This window comes from Acanthochromis polyacanthus, chromosome 6 (genome assembly GCF_021347895.1).
Source record: "Acanthochromis polyacanthus isolate Apoly-LR-REF ecotype Palm Island chromosome 6, KAUST_Apoly_ChrSc, whole genome shotgun sequence".
Lineage (NCBI taxonomy): Eukaryota > Metazoa > Chordata > Actinopteri > Pomacentridae > Acanthochromis > Acanthochromis polyacanthus.
In genome coordinates this window covers 11,061,335-11,079,401 of record NC_067118.1, presented here as the reverse complement: position 1 = coordinate 11,079,401, position 18,067 = coordinate 11,061,335, and the positions used below count along the sequence as shown (strand labels likewise).

The window sequence follows — 18,067 nt, the reverse complement described above, 5'->3', positions numbered from 1 at the left end:
GGATATTTTGTATAAGAATAAAGAAGAGAAACAATAGAGGAGATGTAGCGTTCCCTTTTAGTTTGACTTTAACTTGAGAAAATTACTAATTTACTTCCATGGATACCAGTCAGAGTGGCTGTTTTTCTTTATTTCTTAGTAGATTATTGAGCCTTTTTCACCAATTTCACACAAAACTTGCTTCTGGTCAGTTATTGCTTGGGGAATTCTGATTTCTGTGTTTGAATGAAAGATGATCTACCAGTATTTATTCCATATCACAGCTGTAAAATTCCATTTTATTAGCTTATTCAGACAGAAAATGATACAGCCTGTGCTACATTTAAAGCTGAATATATACTCTTGAAGAAATGTGATTCTAAACTATATTTTGTATAAGAATACAAGGAAGAAACAAAGAAGATAAAGCTCTGATTTTAACTTGAGATAATTTACTTCCATGGATGCCTGTCAGGTTGGCGGTTTCGTTTAGATGGTATTCGATTTTTGCACCTTCTTCAATAATTTCCACATAAATTGCTTCAGGTCATTTATTGCTTTGGGAATCTAGCAAATTATGATTTCTGTGTTCAAACTGAAGTTAATTTACCACTATTTTAGTCCATATCAGAGCCATTTTTATTAGCTTGTTCAGACAGAAAATGATACAGTATGTATAAAGCTATATATATGTATTGTATGTTCCTATATGCGAAATGTTGTGTAAAACTGACTCTCCGCTCCCTGTGAGGTCCATCCTGTTCGTACATTCGGTCTTGTTTTATTCCTGGATTTCCACTCCTCCGTGCTGCCTTACACAACTAAACTGTGCATTGCTGGGCACAGAGCAGCTCCGAACTCTCCACAGCTTCTCGATTACTCAACTCCACAACATCCAGCATCATCCCACACAGGCTCAAAGCTGCCTCACCTCGGCATCCCACGCACTCTGCAGCACAGACCTCAGCGTGAAGATGCTGGAACACTGGTTGGTTTCTGCTTTTCCACCAGCTGTGATCCTAATTTTTGGTGTATTATCTAGTTTATACTAAAACTTAATAGAGAATGTTTATTTTGGAAGTCAGATGTGGATGTTAGGAAGCCAGAAAATATGGGATATGTGGGGGCTGAAGTTGCAAGATGGACAAAAACGCATGAGTAGAAAGAACTGCAGCATTTTTACACAAAATATTCAAGTGGGAGGACAGTTTTGATGATGTGTGAAGTTTGTATGTGAGGGACTAAATCCAAATTCTGTTGAGCTCAAACATCTCCAGTATACGCTGTGGTGTCTGGAAGCCAATGTCAAAATCGGACCATTTAATTTCTTCCGCTTAATGAGCTACTCAGGTGCAGCATTGTAACCGAGACACATAAAAGAACCATCACTCCCTTTATATTACATGCGTATCGATTCGACTTAAGAGCTCCTCTCTGCCCTCGAGACCACAAATGAATAGAAGCTGGGTGTTATAGAAAGTAATTTATTACACAAACCAAAGCTAGTTTACAAATAGTTTCCAGTCATGTGCGTGTGTGTATAGTCTAGTATGAACAAACCCACATTTTATATTTACAGACTTTGCATACAGCTTTGTTTTTTGTTTTTTTTTCCTGTTCCTTTGTTTACTGCTTCCAAAATTGTTAAAAATAATAAAAACTAGAAATAATCATGATTTGAACATCAAAAAGGAGACCGTGTTCCTTTTTGGGGGTTTTTCCTTTCAATCAAACAAACAGGAAAAAAAAGAAAAAACAGTCAGCACTTGTGGTCCTAGCGATGCTCCAGACAGGCAGCCGAGAGGCCAGCCTTTCTCCTGACTGCCTAACAACAGCATTTGGCAGGGATGATTGAGGGAGGTCGTTACAACCGAGTATAAATCATCGGAAGAAAATTCAGGTAAAGCACAAAGAGCAGAAAAAACTAAAGCAATGACACAAGTAATTCCCTAGTCTTCCACCTCCTATTTTTATTTTTAAATACTGATAGACAACATGTTTGACTTTTTTCTTAAAAAAAAAAAAAAAAAAAAAGAATAAAAAGCTGGAAATAAAGTATAAAAACAACAACACAAGACTGGTTTCTGGAACAGGCTCCTCCCTGCAGACCAGGAAGAAGAACAGGAGGCTAAAAACGCCGTCAAGAGAGTCCAAACCCACTGCAAAACGCACAGAAATGTCAGGAAAAGGCTGGTGGCTGATAAATCCAATTACTGACTGGACGCACATGCCATTTTTAAACATTTTTTAAGAAAACACATTAAAAACACCCTAAAATGAACAGCAGGTGGTTAATTTTCACTGCATTAGCGGTGCAGGTTTCTGTACAATATCTATCCTGACAAAACTGGTATTTTTTTAAACGCAGGACTGGATAAAAAGATCAAGTTTGTAGCAGCCACCAGATGGTCTAACCCAGGCACCTTTAACTTAAAAATGAATTACTTTTGGTACTAGATGACCTTTACACATGCCTACACACACACACAAAATATTCAGTCCCAAATAAAGAGGATCAGTGGTGTGCATGTAAACAAACACTCTCTTCTCCTTGTTCTTCATCCGGGTCTAAAACCAGGGGAAGATGAGCACCAGCAGTCAGCTATGAGGACCAGGAAGGGATGGGAGCCACGGCGGTCCGTTTGGGTTTACTATGCAGGACAGGAAGCTACTCAAATTCACCTGCCACTTCCACTGATTCAGTCCAGAGAGTTTGAACTGGTAAAGAGCCGTCAGATATTCTTATTTAACCTTTATTTTACCAGGTGAGTTAACTGAGAACAAGTTCTCATTTTCAATAAACCTCCTGAAGTAGACAAACCAGCGGCAGTGAAGATTAACATGTGCAGCCTGGCTACTGAGGAAGTAAACACTGCTGTGGTAAAACTGTCCACTGTTTCAATCTAATTCTAACAAAAAAAACTGCACAAGGACAGCTTGACGTGCACACCAGTTGCAATTAATAAAGCACTCCGTATCAGGTGACTGTAACAGATTATCTCAGTGAGATCAGAGCTCCATGTGTTTGTCTGTAAGCTCTGGATTACCCACAGCGCACCTCTCTGACAATACAACACACAAGGCCCACGCACCTGACGGCATGTGAGCGCTCCTTTAACACGCTGGATGGTTTTTTAAGCTAAAATGCTGATGAAGCTCGAATCTGCTCAAAGCACTGTCAAGAGCAGTTGTTGTTATCGGTGGTTTGTCTACTAAAGTTGGATAAAAGTGCAGAACTAGGAAGTGCTGCTGTGGTTTGGTGTATTTTCTCATGTTTTGGGATTAACTCTTCCCATCCCTTCACCTGTCCCAACTCCACACCACCACTAGTCCTAATCCCAGGCCTGAACCTGGGGCTAAAGAGTCCACTGGTTTACAGTGGTACTCATTTACTGTGCTGTCTGTCAAGTCATCCAGGTAGGAAATTAAACCTTTTTTAATGTCATCCACACTGAAGACAGTCACCAGAGAACCCCATGAGCAACTTTACCAGCTACATTTTTTTTCCTTTCTTTTTTCCCCCAAAGGACCAGAATCTCCTAATAATGATCGCTATCAGTGTAAGTGGCTTGTTGAACAGACATTTTTTGGGCTGGTGTAATTTTCCCACCCTGATGGTAAAGAGCCCAACGGTTTACAGCGGTAGTTGTTCACTGTGCTCCCTCCTTCCCCCGTCCGCCCGCCCACCCAAAGCTTCCCAAACCCGAGTCCCAGGGTGAATTCAGTCCAACAAACAGCCAGTTTACAGCGGTAGTCATTTACTGCACTCTTTTTTCCTCGTCCCCTCCCACCCTCCCTCTGTCATCTTTAGTAATCCCTCCCGAGCCCTATCACCCAGGTACAGCGACCCGGGGCGAAAAACAGTCCAAATGTCGGCCATTTTACAGCAGCACACATTTATTGCTCTTCTTTCCACGGCGAGCCTGCAGCGCCGCCCTGGTGGCCATCTCAAACACCTCCCGCACGCCATCCTTGGTCTTAGCGGAGCACTCCATGTAGCCGAACGCTGCGATCCGTCCGGCCATCTCCCGACCCTCCTCTGACTTCACTGGCTCCTATCGGATGAGGAAAAAACAAGTTAAGGAACAGCTCATAAATGAACTAAATCATTAGAATAACTCAGCAGCTCAAGGCCTGAACTGTCGGCTGCTACACTCCAGTGACTCAACCGTGCAATAAAACCAATCATCCTGACCAACGTGTGTATTACTAGTTCTAGTTTTGTACATTTTTGTACTTTTTCCTAATACTCTATTTTTATTGTAAACACCAACAATGTTTGCTTCTGTTTACTAAACACCTACATTTTCTGCATCTTATTTCTATTCTTCGATTGGCACGCTTTGCACATGAGTTGCACCTTTTTGGACCACCGTTCCCATATATTCTTCTATGTTTAAAGTAATGTGTGTGAGCTACTGGATACAATGAATTTGCAAGAGGATTAATAAAGTGTCTGTCTACAGCAGTGCATTATGAATATTTCGTACATTTAAAACCTTTATTAAACATCAGAATTTTTCTACATATGAGCAAATTTGTTCAATATTAGTACTTTTTCTTCTGGCATTTCATGAAACAATCTGTGCAATACCATGAATATGTGCAATACAGACGGACAATATGAATATCCACACTTGAAAGAACTCGTATTTATCTGTTTTTTGGTTCATTATAATTTTTCTGTTTGCATTTCTTAATAATTTGCACTATTTCACTGATATAAAAATGCACATTTCTCCACTTTGGGATTAATCAAGGCTCATTGCAACACACTGAATATTTCGATCCAAACACAAGAAGAAGTGGTGAACCTGTTTCATCTTGGCCAGCTCTCGGCGTGTGTGCTCGTCGTTGCGCAGGTCTTTCTTGTTTCCCACCAGGATGATGGGAACGTTTGGACAGAAGTGTTTCACCTCTGGGGTCCACTTCTCTGGAATGTTTTCTGACATAGAAACAGATCAGAAAGGAAAAAAATAAATCAACAATCCTTGGACAGACGTCTTCATTGTATTGTGTGTTTGTGTAGTGGTGTGTTTAGTTAATACTAAAATTCAATTCAAAGCTCTTTTTGAAAAAGGAAGTGAGCCTTTACTACATGAATCTTTTTCCAAACTCTAAAAATGGAATAGACTACTTTTAAAACAGTAACATTTTTAGGTTACTCCATGTAACACACATGCTTTATCTGTCTACGCCTCTCTCTGTACATTTCAGTTATTAAAAAAACAAGAATTCTTTAGTAAATAATCCACAAATTGACAAGAAAAGCTGATATGACTTCTTCATGCTACAAGCGAAAGATCACAAACTGGAACCTTTGCAAAGAAAAGCAATTTACTGTCACGGCACATGGGCTTATCTTTAATTTTGTCAAATCAGAGCATGTCAGCATTCTGATTAGTTTCCCTTGTACAAAGCAGTGTATGCAAATTTATGAGCCACTGCAAATTTACTGAGGACAGAAAAAAAATAAGTAAAGAGCTTCTTATCTTCAAAAAAATCTTTCTTGGTCAGCAAAAAATGCTGCTTTGAGCAAAAATGCTTGAAGAACAGTCACATGAAACAGCCATGAATGACAATCTTTAGCACAATAAGCCTATGTTTTACTCCAATTAAAACAGGCTCTCGTTTCATCTGAATTAATTCGTGGCAGTTTAATGATCTGCTGCTTTTTATCACCTTACTTTATGTAAAGTAATTTCCATATGACAAGAGAAGCGCTGTTCATAATCATTATGAGAGAAGAGGCATGAAGTTGTTTTACAGCACGACCGCATGCCGCTGCATGATAAATGACCTCAGAAATGACTTCTGATAAAAAACGGAATAAGAAAGGTGGTGGTGGTGGGAGCACATAGAAAAGAGAGATGTGGTGTCATGCATCAGTATGTGCTTTGAACTCACCCAAGCTGTCGGGGCTGTCTATGGAGAAGCACATGAGGATGACGTCAGTGTCTGGATAGGAGAGAGGCCTCAGCCTGTCGTAGTCCTCCTGACCAGCCGTGTCCCAGAGAGCCAACTCCACCTAACGTCAGGAGAAAAGAGGGCGAAGAAGAGGTTTGAAAAACACGGGGGGGGGGGGGGGGGGGGGGGGAGAGACAGGAAAGAAAAGAGAAACAAGTTATCATACCAGGTTCATTCTGACAACACAGCTAACTTTTTAGGCTAACAAACAAATAAGTAAATAAACAAGGGTTTCAGCAGAATTAATCCTCAGAAAAAGAGATTTATCTTGCTATAGAAAAAAGCAAAATAAACCCTGTGAAAATAAGAAGACATTTTAATTTGTAGCTTGAGTATGCTAGCATATTATTGCTACCGTAAAGAGGTCCTGGATTATTAATACTGAGAGCTTCAAGCAGCTTCTGGGCATTTTTAAAATGTTTTCACTCATTCTAAATAGAAATGTTCTGCCATTATTGAAATCTGGGTTCAATTGAACTAATTTTAATTTTATTCATATAACAGCAATTTACAACCTCAGTCATCTCATAGCACTTGGCATAAGGTGGAGACCTTACAAATAGTAAAACAGAGAACCGAACAAGTCCAAAGTTTCTGTTAAATTTCCTCTAAGCAAGCAATTGCTTTCAGTGGGAAGGAACCAAAAACCTTCCTTTTCAGTGTGCTTTAATTTAAAGCCCTGTAAAGTTCAATTCTTTATATTTAAATCTCAACTTAGCAGATTTATTTATTTTATTTTATACATTTACTGATCCCTCTAGGAGGATATTTTGAACAGTGCAGTTCTTTGCAGCCCTGTAAAGCTGAATTCTCTGTAAATAAATCCCAACTTAGCAGATTCAGTTATTTTTTTATTGATCCCCAAGACAGAATATTGAACAGTATTATTTTATGAAGCCCGGTAAAGTTGCATTCACTGTATTTCAGTCACTGTAGTTCATATAAATCCCAGCTTAGCAGGCATATTTATTTCATTTTATGCATTTGATTCCCAAGAGGAAAATTCTGAACAGTACAATTCTTTAAAACTCTGTTTCAATTTCAAATTGGCAGGTTTATTTAGAGCCGGGTTCTGCTCGAGGTTTCTTCCCTGTTAAAAGGGTGTTTTCCTTGCCACTGTCGCCTTTGGGCTTGCTCTGGGGGTCAGGCATATGGGTTCTGTACAGCGTCTTGAGACGATTTGACTGTAATTGACGCTATATAAATAAAATTGAATTGAATTTATTTCATAATACTTATTAATCCACCAAGAGGAAACTGTAAACAATATAGAACAGTGTTTTGAAACCCTGTAAAGCTGAACTCTTCATCTTTAAATCTCAATGTAGCAAGTTTATTTTTATTTTATATATTTTACTGATCCCACAGGAGGAAATTCTGTCCCATAACGTTAAAGAAATCCTGGCTTGTTAGGAAAGTGGGGTCAGAATGGCATGTCAGCTGTCATTCAGCTGCCATCAGACAAATATTCTAACCTCAGCCTTGTAAAGATTGTATTGAATTCATCCCACAAATACAGGGATATGTCAGTGCATAGGTGAACAACTGCACAACCTGCCAGCAATTTGAGTTGATAGTGGGATGAACACGAGTCATTTATTGCATATGTTAAATGTGCAACAGGAAAAAAATCCCATACGGACTAAAGTTATGTTTCCTCGAATGTCGGCCTTATTCTCTAACACAAAACTTGACTGTGACACATGAAATCATCTCTCAACAGACTGCTAAAGCTAAATAAGGAAAGAAAACCGGATCGAGACATTTAGGAAAGTGTGACACTTCAGAAGTTTGCCTCCGTAGCATAGGGGTTAGAAAGCATCCAGCCAATACAAGACTCGACATCCCACAATCCCATAAACCCAGAATGAGGTCAGGACTTGTGAATTTGTGACTGATGAAGGAGGCTGGGTGCCATAATTATCCAAAAAGACACACACACAGAGCACCACGGACCAAGAAATCACAAGGACTTTAACTCCATCTGTCTTGATATACATGAATCAAATCGACGGAATCAAATCGTCTTAAGCCCAGATGATTATTTTATATAAAAACATCTAGTGCAATCCTTCAAAACACTGAGAAACATGGTGACTAAGCTCAGCAGAGGCAGTCTGCAGGAAAAGACTGAGTAGATGACTGCTGCAACGTGAGGGAAGATGTGGAAATGAAAAACACTACAGCTTTATCAACACTTGCTCACTTGGCCCTGAAGGTAGAATTAAAGCGCTGAGCATGATTAAGCACCCAGAGAACAAAATTAGCCCCGATACCAGCGCAAACACCACTGCAGAGACTAAAAGGAGGCGGGGATGTGCTGTGACATTTAGGAGATCATATTTTATGTATTTAAAATATTCAACTTTGAGTCATTAAGTGGCATTTGATCACCAACAGTCACTTATCTAGGTGGGCAAACAGCTTTGAGAGGCACCACTCGTACATGACATTAAACTGTAAAGACTGTTAGCAGTGTCGCTAAATCACTGCTGCTGTCTCACCTGTTTGCCGTCCACCTCGATGTCAGCGACGTAGTTCTCAAACACGGTGGGAACGTAGACTTCAGGGAACTGGTCCTTGCTGAAGACGATCAGGAGACATGTCTTCCCACAAGCTCCATCCCCCACTATGACCAGCTTCTTACGGATGGCTGCCATCCCTGATGGAAGACACAATGAAGGAAATAAAGGTTATGATTAGGGAGCTTCAAGACAACCATGACATGCGATATAATATTCAGAGCAGCTCCTACACTGAAGCATTTCACTGTCCAAAGCCATCCGTGATTGTGACCAATAGATGACAAGAGGAGGCAAAAAAAAACAACAAGGAAACAAAAATATCCTGTGTACAAATACAACTGAATTCAAGCAGGACCTGTTGGAGAGTCCATTTTAAGCATCAAGACAAAAACAAATATGAAAGTGATGTGTGATGTTTGTGGTATGTAGTGTTGCACAGTGCAGGCGCACCATGCAACACTGTCCTTCACACACACACACACACACACACACACACACACAGCTGCAAAGAGGCTCCATCAACCCGAGGTTCAGAGCCCCTCAGGAGGTTGCGAGATGATTAATGAAATGTGAAAAAAGCAATCTCCAAGACAGAAATGTACTGGTCTGTGTGTGATTAATGCTTCTCTTTGAAATAAGGATAGCTTTCAGAACCCTGACGCTTATTTAATATGCCAGGACTCTCTATACTTGAGGTTTTGTTCAGCAAAAAGGGTATGGACATGATGCACAAATAAAATCACAGGTACACCCTGCACGCTTATTGCATATCAAGTTAAAACCCGAATGACAGGCACAAGAAATCTAGCTAGTTTATCTGCTTATTCTAACCAGCCTTAAAATGAAATCTTTCAAAACTGACATGGCAAAGAACTCAAAAAACTTATACAGTTGTGTGCACAGTTGTGTGTGTAGTTTGCCCACACAAAGAAAAGAAGCTTACAATTTAGAAAGGGTGCAGTGTTAAGATTGTCCCCAAAATTTCAGGTTCCTGTCCCTTCTTTATACAAAAGCAAACAGGCGTCAACACAAAGGCGTCATTACAGCACAGCACCACTAGATGTGAGCTACCAGGAAGTAAAATTAAGCTCAGGTTCCAGTAAGTTAAGACCACAAGGCCAATCAGAGTAGGTGTAAGTACAAGCTTGCCCAACCCAGTTAAGGGAAGTTGGGGCAAATGAGTGACATTCAGTCTTGTGCTATTGGCTCAGAGGAGCCAGGATCCCTCCATATTGGGAAATAACATTCAGCAGAATGTCATACACAGGAACTAAGTGAAAATGTGGATTTTATACAAAGCTGGATCCACAGCCATTACAGCTATTTAACGTGCACTGGTGTACAAGCTGTAGAGGACAGTCAGAATTAAGAGGACTTTGATCAAAACATTGAAACAGGAAAATAGAAATGTCCCTTCATACATGCTCAGAAACTGTGTGCTGGGTGGGGACTTACAGGAACAATTCACCAAGTACACATCAAACACACCTCATTTGTCATGGTGGCACTGCCGCAGAAACGTGACTTTCACACCAGCACAGAACACGTATTGTGTGCTTACTAACTGCACAAGGACAACAGGGCTTCACATAGAGAGGCTCTTAAATCATATCCCCAAATGGTTCATTCCTGCCTGGTTTGAGAAGGTGCAGCAGTGTCAATCATGTTGCTTTACCCTGCTATCTCCATCACAGCGAGTCACGTGGAGGTGTGGTGGAGGGCAAACTCTTCACCTCTGCTGTTATCTCTGAATCAATCAGCTGGTTTGGTGTCTGGAGTTGTAATACAGAAATTTCCTGCATCATTTTAGGCTCCTCTGATTTGGCATCTGAGGTATCAGGGTTGTTTGGGGGGAAATTAATGCGCTACTGAAATGTGTTCATCTTTGTTTAGCCAAAAACTGTAGAAGAAGGTGGTCTCTGGCCACAAACAGTGTCTTCTTTCCTCTTGAGATGCTATTTTTCTGTCCATACAGCAATTTGAACATGACTGGCATTGTCAGACACTTCAAAATACACGCTGTCTACATTTTCTTTGGCTTCTGGCAGCATATTCTGAACTTTTCCTGCGTTTCCCTGAAGCGCAGCACATTTGGACATACTTTTCACAGTAACACATTTCCACTGAAGGCACCTGCTGGACCATGTGAAAATGTGACTACTCGCCGGGTCAATTAAAATACAGACATAAGCACACTAATAATTCTTGTCAGTTAAAACGGACTTCAATTTCACAGCCTTTTTTGCCTCGAGTCCCTTTGGTTCCCGACTCTGACATGCACCAAAGCCCTTGTGAGGTGCTGGGAGCATCCTATAAATGGTAGATGAATACTCTAACTAGGACAGCAATGTCAAAAAAGATCAGAGCATTCCCTTTATGACTTGAGGAAAAAGCAAAAGACAAAAATGGGGGCAGCTGTAGCCTCGAGGTGAGTGCATGGTCAATGGCAGAATCATTCGACCAGTGTGTAAAACGGGTACGTGCCCTCCACTTAACAAATGCCGGCTTGGTGTCTGTCGGCAAGCTATTAAAGCTACTAGCTGTGCTTCACAGTCAACACAAGTCTTGTTGTCGTTAATAATAGTTTCTAGGTATCAATCTCAGCAGGAGACAATACATTTCCAAGATGGTATGTAACCTTTCCCTCTCAGGAAAACAGACACTAGGGGCATAATCAAGATAAAACACAACAAGGAAAAGCACAATGTGGATAACGGCACCATAACAGGAAAATACCCATTAGCTATGGAGAATATTGTGTCTTGACTCCTGTGTCGAGGGATTGTGTAGCAGGAAAATTCATCGACACCATTCACACAATATCGTGAGACCAGGGGTTGCCCAACCTCAGAAAGGCAAAGGCACAGTACTAAGAGGTTTTGCAGAGTGCTCTAAGCTGGGCAAATGCAAAGTGCGACTAAACATTCTCATCATTTGAGATTTAGTATATCTGCATGCACCTCTTTGCAGTTCACACAGATAGACAAAGCTACTTGGTTTAAACTGAAACAAATCTTACTTTAGAACGCCTTGAGTTGTCTGTGCTGCAGTTACTGACTAGGACTAGAGGCTTCTCAGGGCACAGCTGCTTCTCTGGTACATACCGCTGAATATGAGGCATTTAGGGAACACCGGTATATTGTAGCATCTGCTAAAGAACGTGAGGTGTTTAGAGTATATTTGCAAATTGTCCACAGCCTGTACGTGAGGTCTTAAAAGAATATCTGTAATTTTTAGCTTAAGACAACAACCTGGGACACACTTTCGCCTCTAAACTACATGAGTCTCTTAATGGCCATTGGCAGCACTACCCATCACCACAAGTAAAATCTAAGCCTCTGGAAAACACTGAGATATGATAAAACAGCCTACATTAAGTGCTGCATTTTTCGCAGAGTGTGGACAAAGGATTGCTGAGAACCTTTCTTTTGATGTCGGAGCATTAATATTCTCAAATGTTTAAAACAATGTTTTCTATGATGTGTCAGATGGCCAGCAAGGCAGCTGCTCGCTTACAGCATTTCAGCACCAGACAGTGACAAACAAAAGAGATGAGTCAGAGATGACAATAAAACACTGCTTATAATTTTACCAAACAAGAACTGCCTTTTACCAAGTCAGTGATCATTCTTGTAAAAAAAAAAAAAAAAAAAGAGTAAGGGAAAACAAAAGAATTATTGATCTGTATCTTCAGTTCACAACCCTCTTCACAATGCGTAAAGAAATTAATCTTGATCTGCACCAAAAAGCACTGAAAACATTCGGAAGCACCTACATGAAAAAGGCAAGCACACCAGTCCAACCATTATAAGAAGCTAGTCCAGATCCCTAATCAGTGTTTGGTCAAATGTTTGTGTGAATGGTGTGCAACAGACGCCCATTTCCAAACTAATCAAACTTAACTGGATATTTCTCAGTGCCAATTACTGGATGGATGGTACAACCATTGACTTGGACAAGCAAGCAGCAACTGTAAGTCTCAACACAAAGTAACTGGAGCATAAACTTCTTAGTTCAGTAAATCCAACTAATGAAGCCTGTGACGACCCTCCAGTTCATTCAGAGTTTAGCTAAAGGACATTACACAAACATACCTGCACTGAATTAACGTTAGAATCTAGCATGGCTTGGCAATTTAAAAAAAAAAGTATGATGTGTTCACATGTTAAGAGCATCATTTGTTGAATTAGTTTACACTAACCTTTAGTTAAATGTTGGGCAACAGGTTAGTTTTGCTAGCAACTGACAGAAACACAAACCAGAAACTCCAATTCAGTTTTTCTCTACAAATAATAAAACATGTTCATCTTTTCTACATGTACAAGTTAAGGCAACCTACACGTACTCTCAACCTGTCCTTCATAAAACACAATGGTTTAATGTGAAAAAATTAAAAAAAAAAAACTCAAAATTTCCTGAGAATAATTTTGAACCCTGTTTCTTGCAAATACAGTAAAAACAGCAAACATAAGTTAAATGCAGGAAACTCATACTCTTGCTTTTATTCCCTTACTGATGTAAGATAATTCCAGACCACTCCTGACAAAAACTGAATTGAATCGTGCATCAACTCCATCAGGGAACAATCCAGAGATTTGACCTTTCAGCCGCACTGCCCAGTCCAATACCTGCCCAATATGAACAAACACACTGTGACCTTCAGACTTCTGAGAGACCATAGAGAGCTGCCACCTTTAAACTAAGCATGAAACGGAGGTAATGAAAAAAGGAACGAGCATGGGGCAAGAAGTATTTCATGGTCATGCTATAATTAAACACGCATGTCAAGCACTGGTAGCGTTGTAACACCTAAATATAGACGGGAGGAAAACCTCATGTATGGTTGATGTCAAAACTGTCATTTCAAGTGCAGCAATATTTTTATATTCATATGCACCAAGGAGAGGAAAGCCAGCTTATGCAAGCTGATGGACAAAGTAACATCAAATTACATCAGATATACTCCCCTGATCAATTATAATCCTGTCAGATAAAAAGGACCTGGCTACACGTGCAAAACCACACCCCATCTGCACGTTAGCCAACAACAGACCACAAGATGAAATTAAAACAGACAGACAAACAACGGATAAGGAGAGAGATATGGATAACCCCAACAGGATCAAATTAACAGAGGGAGCGATAGAAAACACTCCTGTGATAAACCGTCTAGTCAGTTTGTGATTCTCTTCATCAACCAACTTTTCCAGATAGGAATGTTTGCTACATCATATTTAACTTAGCCAGAACTGATTGCGCTCTTTTCCAAAACCTAATTTTGGTTAGGTTTTTCAAACTCCACGCAATCTTTGAACAAAGACAATGCTTCAAAGGCTTTATCTCTCAACCAAGTCTTTTCCTTTGGACTGTTAAATAACCAGCGTAATATATCGTGTAAGCTGTCATCCTACCAAACTCAGTATTTCTGACAGCAGGCCTGCTCGTCAAACCCACTCATATCCACACAAACCATTTCTTAACAAACACAAAACCATTCTGTGGTGTTCTTGCTGGTCAATTAGTATAAAATGAAACACTATTCATTAGGCATTTTTCAACCTTGCATGATGCAGCTTTAAATGTTTTAATAAAGTGGTTGCTGTGTACTTGATGATTCATTATACTGTCCTTTAGAAAACCCCACACAGACCACACTTGCATCTAAAAGCCTGAGTGTGTGTGTTTTTGGCAGGAAATACCCCACGCACTGTCACGGTGGAAAATTAGCCGCAGCTTTAGGATGGTTAACGGACTGCTGGCTGATAAATATTTCAGTTTCTAACAGAAACTTGGCAGCTGCTTTTCTTCTGCCACCTGACAAGCATTTCTGTGGGCGACAGTATTTTGAATTTGAATCAGTCTCTTACTGTGAAAGGAACAGAGAATAAATAAGAAGAAACATGTCTCCATTATTGAGCATGGTTTATATAATACTCTATTAAAACTGTTGGCGAAATGCTACATTGAATCTCACCTGCATGTTGTTAACAAGATATGGATCTTGAATTAAAGGGTGATTACTTTGATCAGAGAGGCAGGATTAAGAAAAACTATTTGAACAATCCACTATGAAATCTTTACATCTTCAGGTTATTCTGTTGAGATATTTCCACTTTTTTCTACTGTGCTAAATATTACATATATGCAGCAGCTACTCATATGCAGGGCTGCATGCACAGTGCTATTCTAAGTTGAAATCTAAAGGAGACGATAGCTGGCTAAATTTGTTCCTCTTAGCCACAACTGCCCTAAAACATGAAGTAATTAGTTTGCTGCACTGTCGAGACTCAGGATGATTAACTGACTCTGGGTGTCTTGCATCCGATCTATAGACCGCATCTGTGCAACGGCCAGACGAGGAATAAAGACTCAACACACTAATTTTAGGTCTTGTTTGACGACGAGATGCTATCTCCGGCTACAAGGTATGAAGTTGAAGAAGTTGACTCAACAGTGTTGAGACTGATGGTAGCAAAAGCTAGTTAGCCAGCTGTCTGCAAATAACAGGCTGGTGTGTAGATGAATTAGTTGGCAGACATTTAGCTTTTCCGTGTCTTTGCTTAAAGTGAGAACGCAGTAGGGCTGCAACTAACGACGCGTCGATGAATCGTCTGAGCGCGATACGTCATCAAAAGCGGAAGTGAGCGCGCCATGCATGTATGCACGATGCAGTGGGGACGTCCGCGATCTATCTTGCATACATAATATATGCATGATGCAGCGCTGATGTCCGTTCGTGTTCCGGTCGGACGGCGATTTCTGCTGCATTGCGCACTCACTTCCGCTTTTGATGACGTATCGTGCTCAGACAATTTGTCGACGCGTCGTTAGTTGCAGCCCTAGAACGCATTGAGTTTATTTCTTTACAACATGCACACTGACAATGTCCACAGTTTTATAACCGGGGAATGTGTTCAATTTAACTTCCTGTAAATCTCAAACAATTGTAAATTCAAAAAATTGTTTTGCCAATTAATGTGTTGGACATCTTATTATCGGAATGTATTCTTATGATAAATTCAAGTGTTTCACACATCTTTTGGCATTTTTTGATGGAACGGAATCATCAAGAACTAATCAAAGCAATACTGGGTTAAAATGTCAATATCCAGTCACATTGATCGCTTTGCTAATTGATCTTCAACTCAAGCCAAGATCCACTGAAACCACCAGAATAATCATTAATGTCAACTTCAATACGTCAATCAACATATGCTTGTTAAGTAGCATGATAACTTCTATTCTGACACTCCTCTCTGCATCATCAACACCAAAAGGCTTAGGTGGCTTGACTCATTATACAATTAACCCTTTATGTTCAGCAGGAACATAAGACTAATACATGGTGCTGATAAACATGAAAAAAATACCCTAACATTAGAAAAATTGAGACATTTGTTTGGCACAAACCTCTGGAAAAAATTCAAGACAACAAGCAAATCTAATTGTACTTAATAAGCTTAAGTAAAACCACTGACCATGAGACAATTTCTAGCCAACTGTAAGCATCCTTTGTCTTCAATTTTACACTTTTCTTTCCCTTCATGCCCATTCTGAGATGCACAAATAGGAAGCTTTACCAGTGGGAGATTTTCTGACCAGGCTTATTAATTGGCTGTTTAAATTGGACACTGATCCGTTGCCATCATCTCCCTCCACTGCAGCAGAAGAGAGGATATGAATTTAGTTAACAGCTTCAAGCGTGACAGTGTGTAAAACTGGCAATAAAACCTTGCTCACTTCCTCCCATGTCTTAGGCACTGCAAAATGAGCTATAGTAGCTTCTGATGACAGGAACACTATGCCAGAGGTTTGGCGTACTGGCAAAAGTGTATACAAAGAAAATACGCTTCCATCTAAAAAAATATGTGCATTTACTAGACTCCGGTTTGGATAGCAAATATATTGATGGTGTGCTAGATTTTAGTTATGATTGTATGGCTTCAAAATGCTCTTTTACTGCATCACATAAAATACAGATTTACACAATGTAAAGGAGAATGAACAGGAAATGTCTGACCAAGACTATAAATATCTCTATTTTTGATTAGCATTCTAAGAAAACACTAACTCACACCCAGATTATCACATTAACAATAACTACAAATCATAAAAAACAAGGTATCAGATCTTTTTGGAACCATCATCAATCCCTTCTTGGTCATGCATTATGCTCATGGTTAGAAAACTGATTTCTTTTTTGCGTTATCTCCTATCTTCTGTAGTCAAGGCACAGAAAAAGTTGTGTGTTTTGCTGTGAGAGTGCCCAGTGTCAAACCCAACACTGTTTTTTTATTTTTTTTATTAAAACCAGCTAGCCACTGGGTGGGTCACCAGAAAGATGGCGTCATCACAGAGGCAACAGATGGCTAGTGTGTCCGCAGTGGAAGAATGGGTGGGTGGCCCAAATCCAAACTAAACTAAGCACCAAGCGAAACCCATACAACATATCCAGTAGAGTCTTCAAACACGAGTCTGTTCACTAAAACGCCATATTACAAATAGGGAAACTTCAAATACCTCTGCAAAGCTGTAAACGACATCTTTCAAAACGCACAACACCGTGAAAAAACACGGAGTTAGTATTTAGAATAACTACACTGATGATTTAATTGCTCACCATAATGTTCGCATATCATAATCTGATATACAGCTTCACTTGTAGAGGTTAAGGAACAGCCGATGAGAGGCAGCAGCCTGACCAGCCGAGGCAAGTCAAGGAAAAGCGCCTCATTGTTTGGTTACGGCTTCGCCAATCTAGGCCAGTCTACGGAGATTCAGTTTTTAAGCCTTTTGCTAAGTTTGCACAGTTTACAAACAGCTCTCGGTAAAGTTTAACCACTGCGTTTTTAATCGCGGGAGCTTCTACACTAACCTAACAATAGTTTTCTCTCCGGTACAACTGTGTGGCAACTGCGGAAGAGGCGCTTAAAAAATTGAGGTCGGGGGGTGGGGGGAGAGAAGCTAACTTAGCTACGGTCGGCTAACTGCGCTAGCTTTTTTAGCTTCGGTTAGCTCGGCCTCTTACAGCTCCGGACAAGTTTTAAAATAATCACCCTCGTTGGTTTTAAACTTGAACGAGACGAAAGATAAAACACTTAGCGGTCGTCAATGTATTACAGAAAGTAGTTTTACCTTCAGTTTATGTGCCGAGCAGTAGGGTTTTTTTCAGCGTTTTCTCAGAGCAGAGTTGCTTCGCCGACCAGCCGAGTCTCTCGCTGCAGCTTCCTCCGTCTCTATCCGATACAATGAATTAGTTCACGGGAGCGCGCCGCCCGGGTTTGTAGTTCATAGCTGGAGGGGGAGGGGTAGCGGGCACGAGCCTGAGAGCCACACCTGCGCGGGGCCGACGCCGTATGAGCACCAGCATGGAATTGTGTAGTTTTTAAACAGTGAGACAGAAACACCAGACTTGGAGTTTTAAACCTACAAAATACATCAGTTACATATATTATTTTTAAACCTACGCTTTCACAGTTCAACAGTGTTTAGAATTAAACTAAATCAGTGTTTCTTAAACCACAATCTGAACTCCAAAATACCTTACTGTTGAGTATTTCCTTGTTTCTTTGACACCACTACTATTTAAGTTACCA

At 40.3% G+C, this 18,067-nt stretch overlaps 1 protein-coding gene across 1 annotated transcript; it reads right to left on the bottom strand.

The window, feature by feature from the left end:
* Positions 1-1,447: 1,447 nt before the first annotated feature.
* rhoab (ras homolog gene family, member Ab) lies at positions 1,448-17,749 on the bottom strand. Its single transcript, XM_022206320.2, has 5 exons — positions 17,607-17,749; positions 8,451-8,608; positions 5,887-6,007; positions 4,794-4,924; positions 1,448-4,034 (listed from the first exon to the last, which is right to left on the bottom strand). The coding sequence occupies exons 2-5, from the start codon at positions 8,604-8,606 to the stop codon at positions 3,861-3,863; spliced, it is 582 nt and encodes a 193-aa protein (XP_022062012.1). The 5' UTR covers positions 8,607-8,608; positions 17,607-17,749; the 3' UTR covers positions 1,448-3,860.
* Between the last annotated feature and the right edge of the window lie 318 nt (positions 17,750-18,067).

What these genes read in the sequence shown, in the direction of transcription:
- rhoab (XM_022206320.2), bottom strand. Translation starts at nt 8,606, where the DNA reads ATGGCAGCCATCCGTAAGAAGCTGGTCATAGTGGGGGATGGAGCTTGT. An exon ending in AGACAGCCCCGACAGCTTGG is followed by an intron (nt 4,925 to 5,886) that starts GTGAGTTCAAAG and finishes TTTCTATGTCAG; the next exon opens with AAAACATTCCAGAGAAGTGG. An exon ending in AGCTGGCCAAGATGAAACAG is followed by an intron (nt 4,035 to 4,793) that starts GTTCACCACTTC and finishes CTCATCCGATAG; the next exon opens with GAGCCAGTGAAGTCAGAGGA.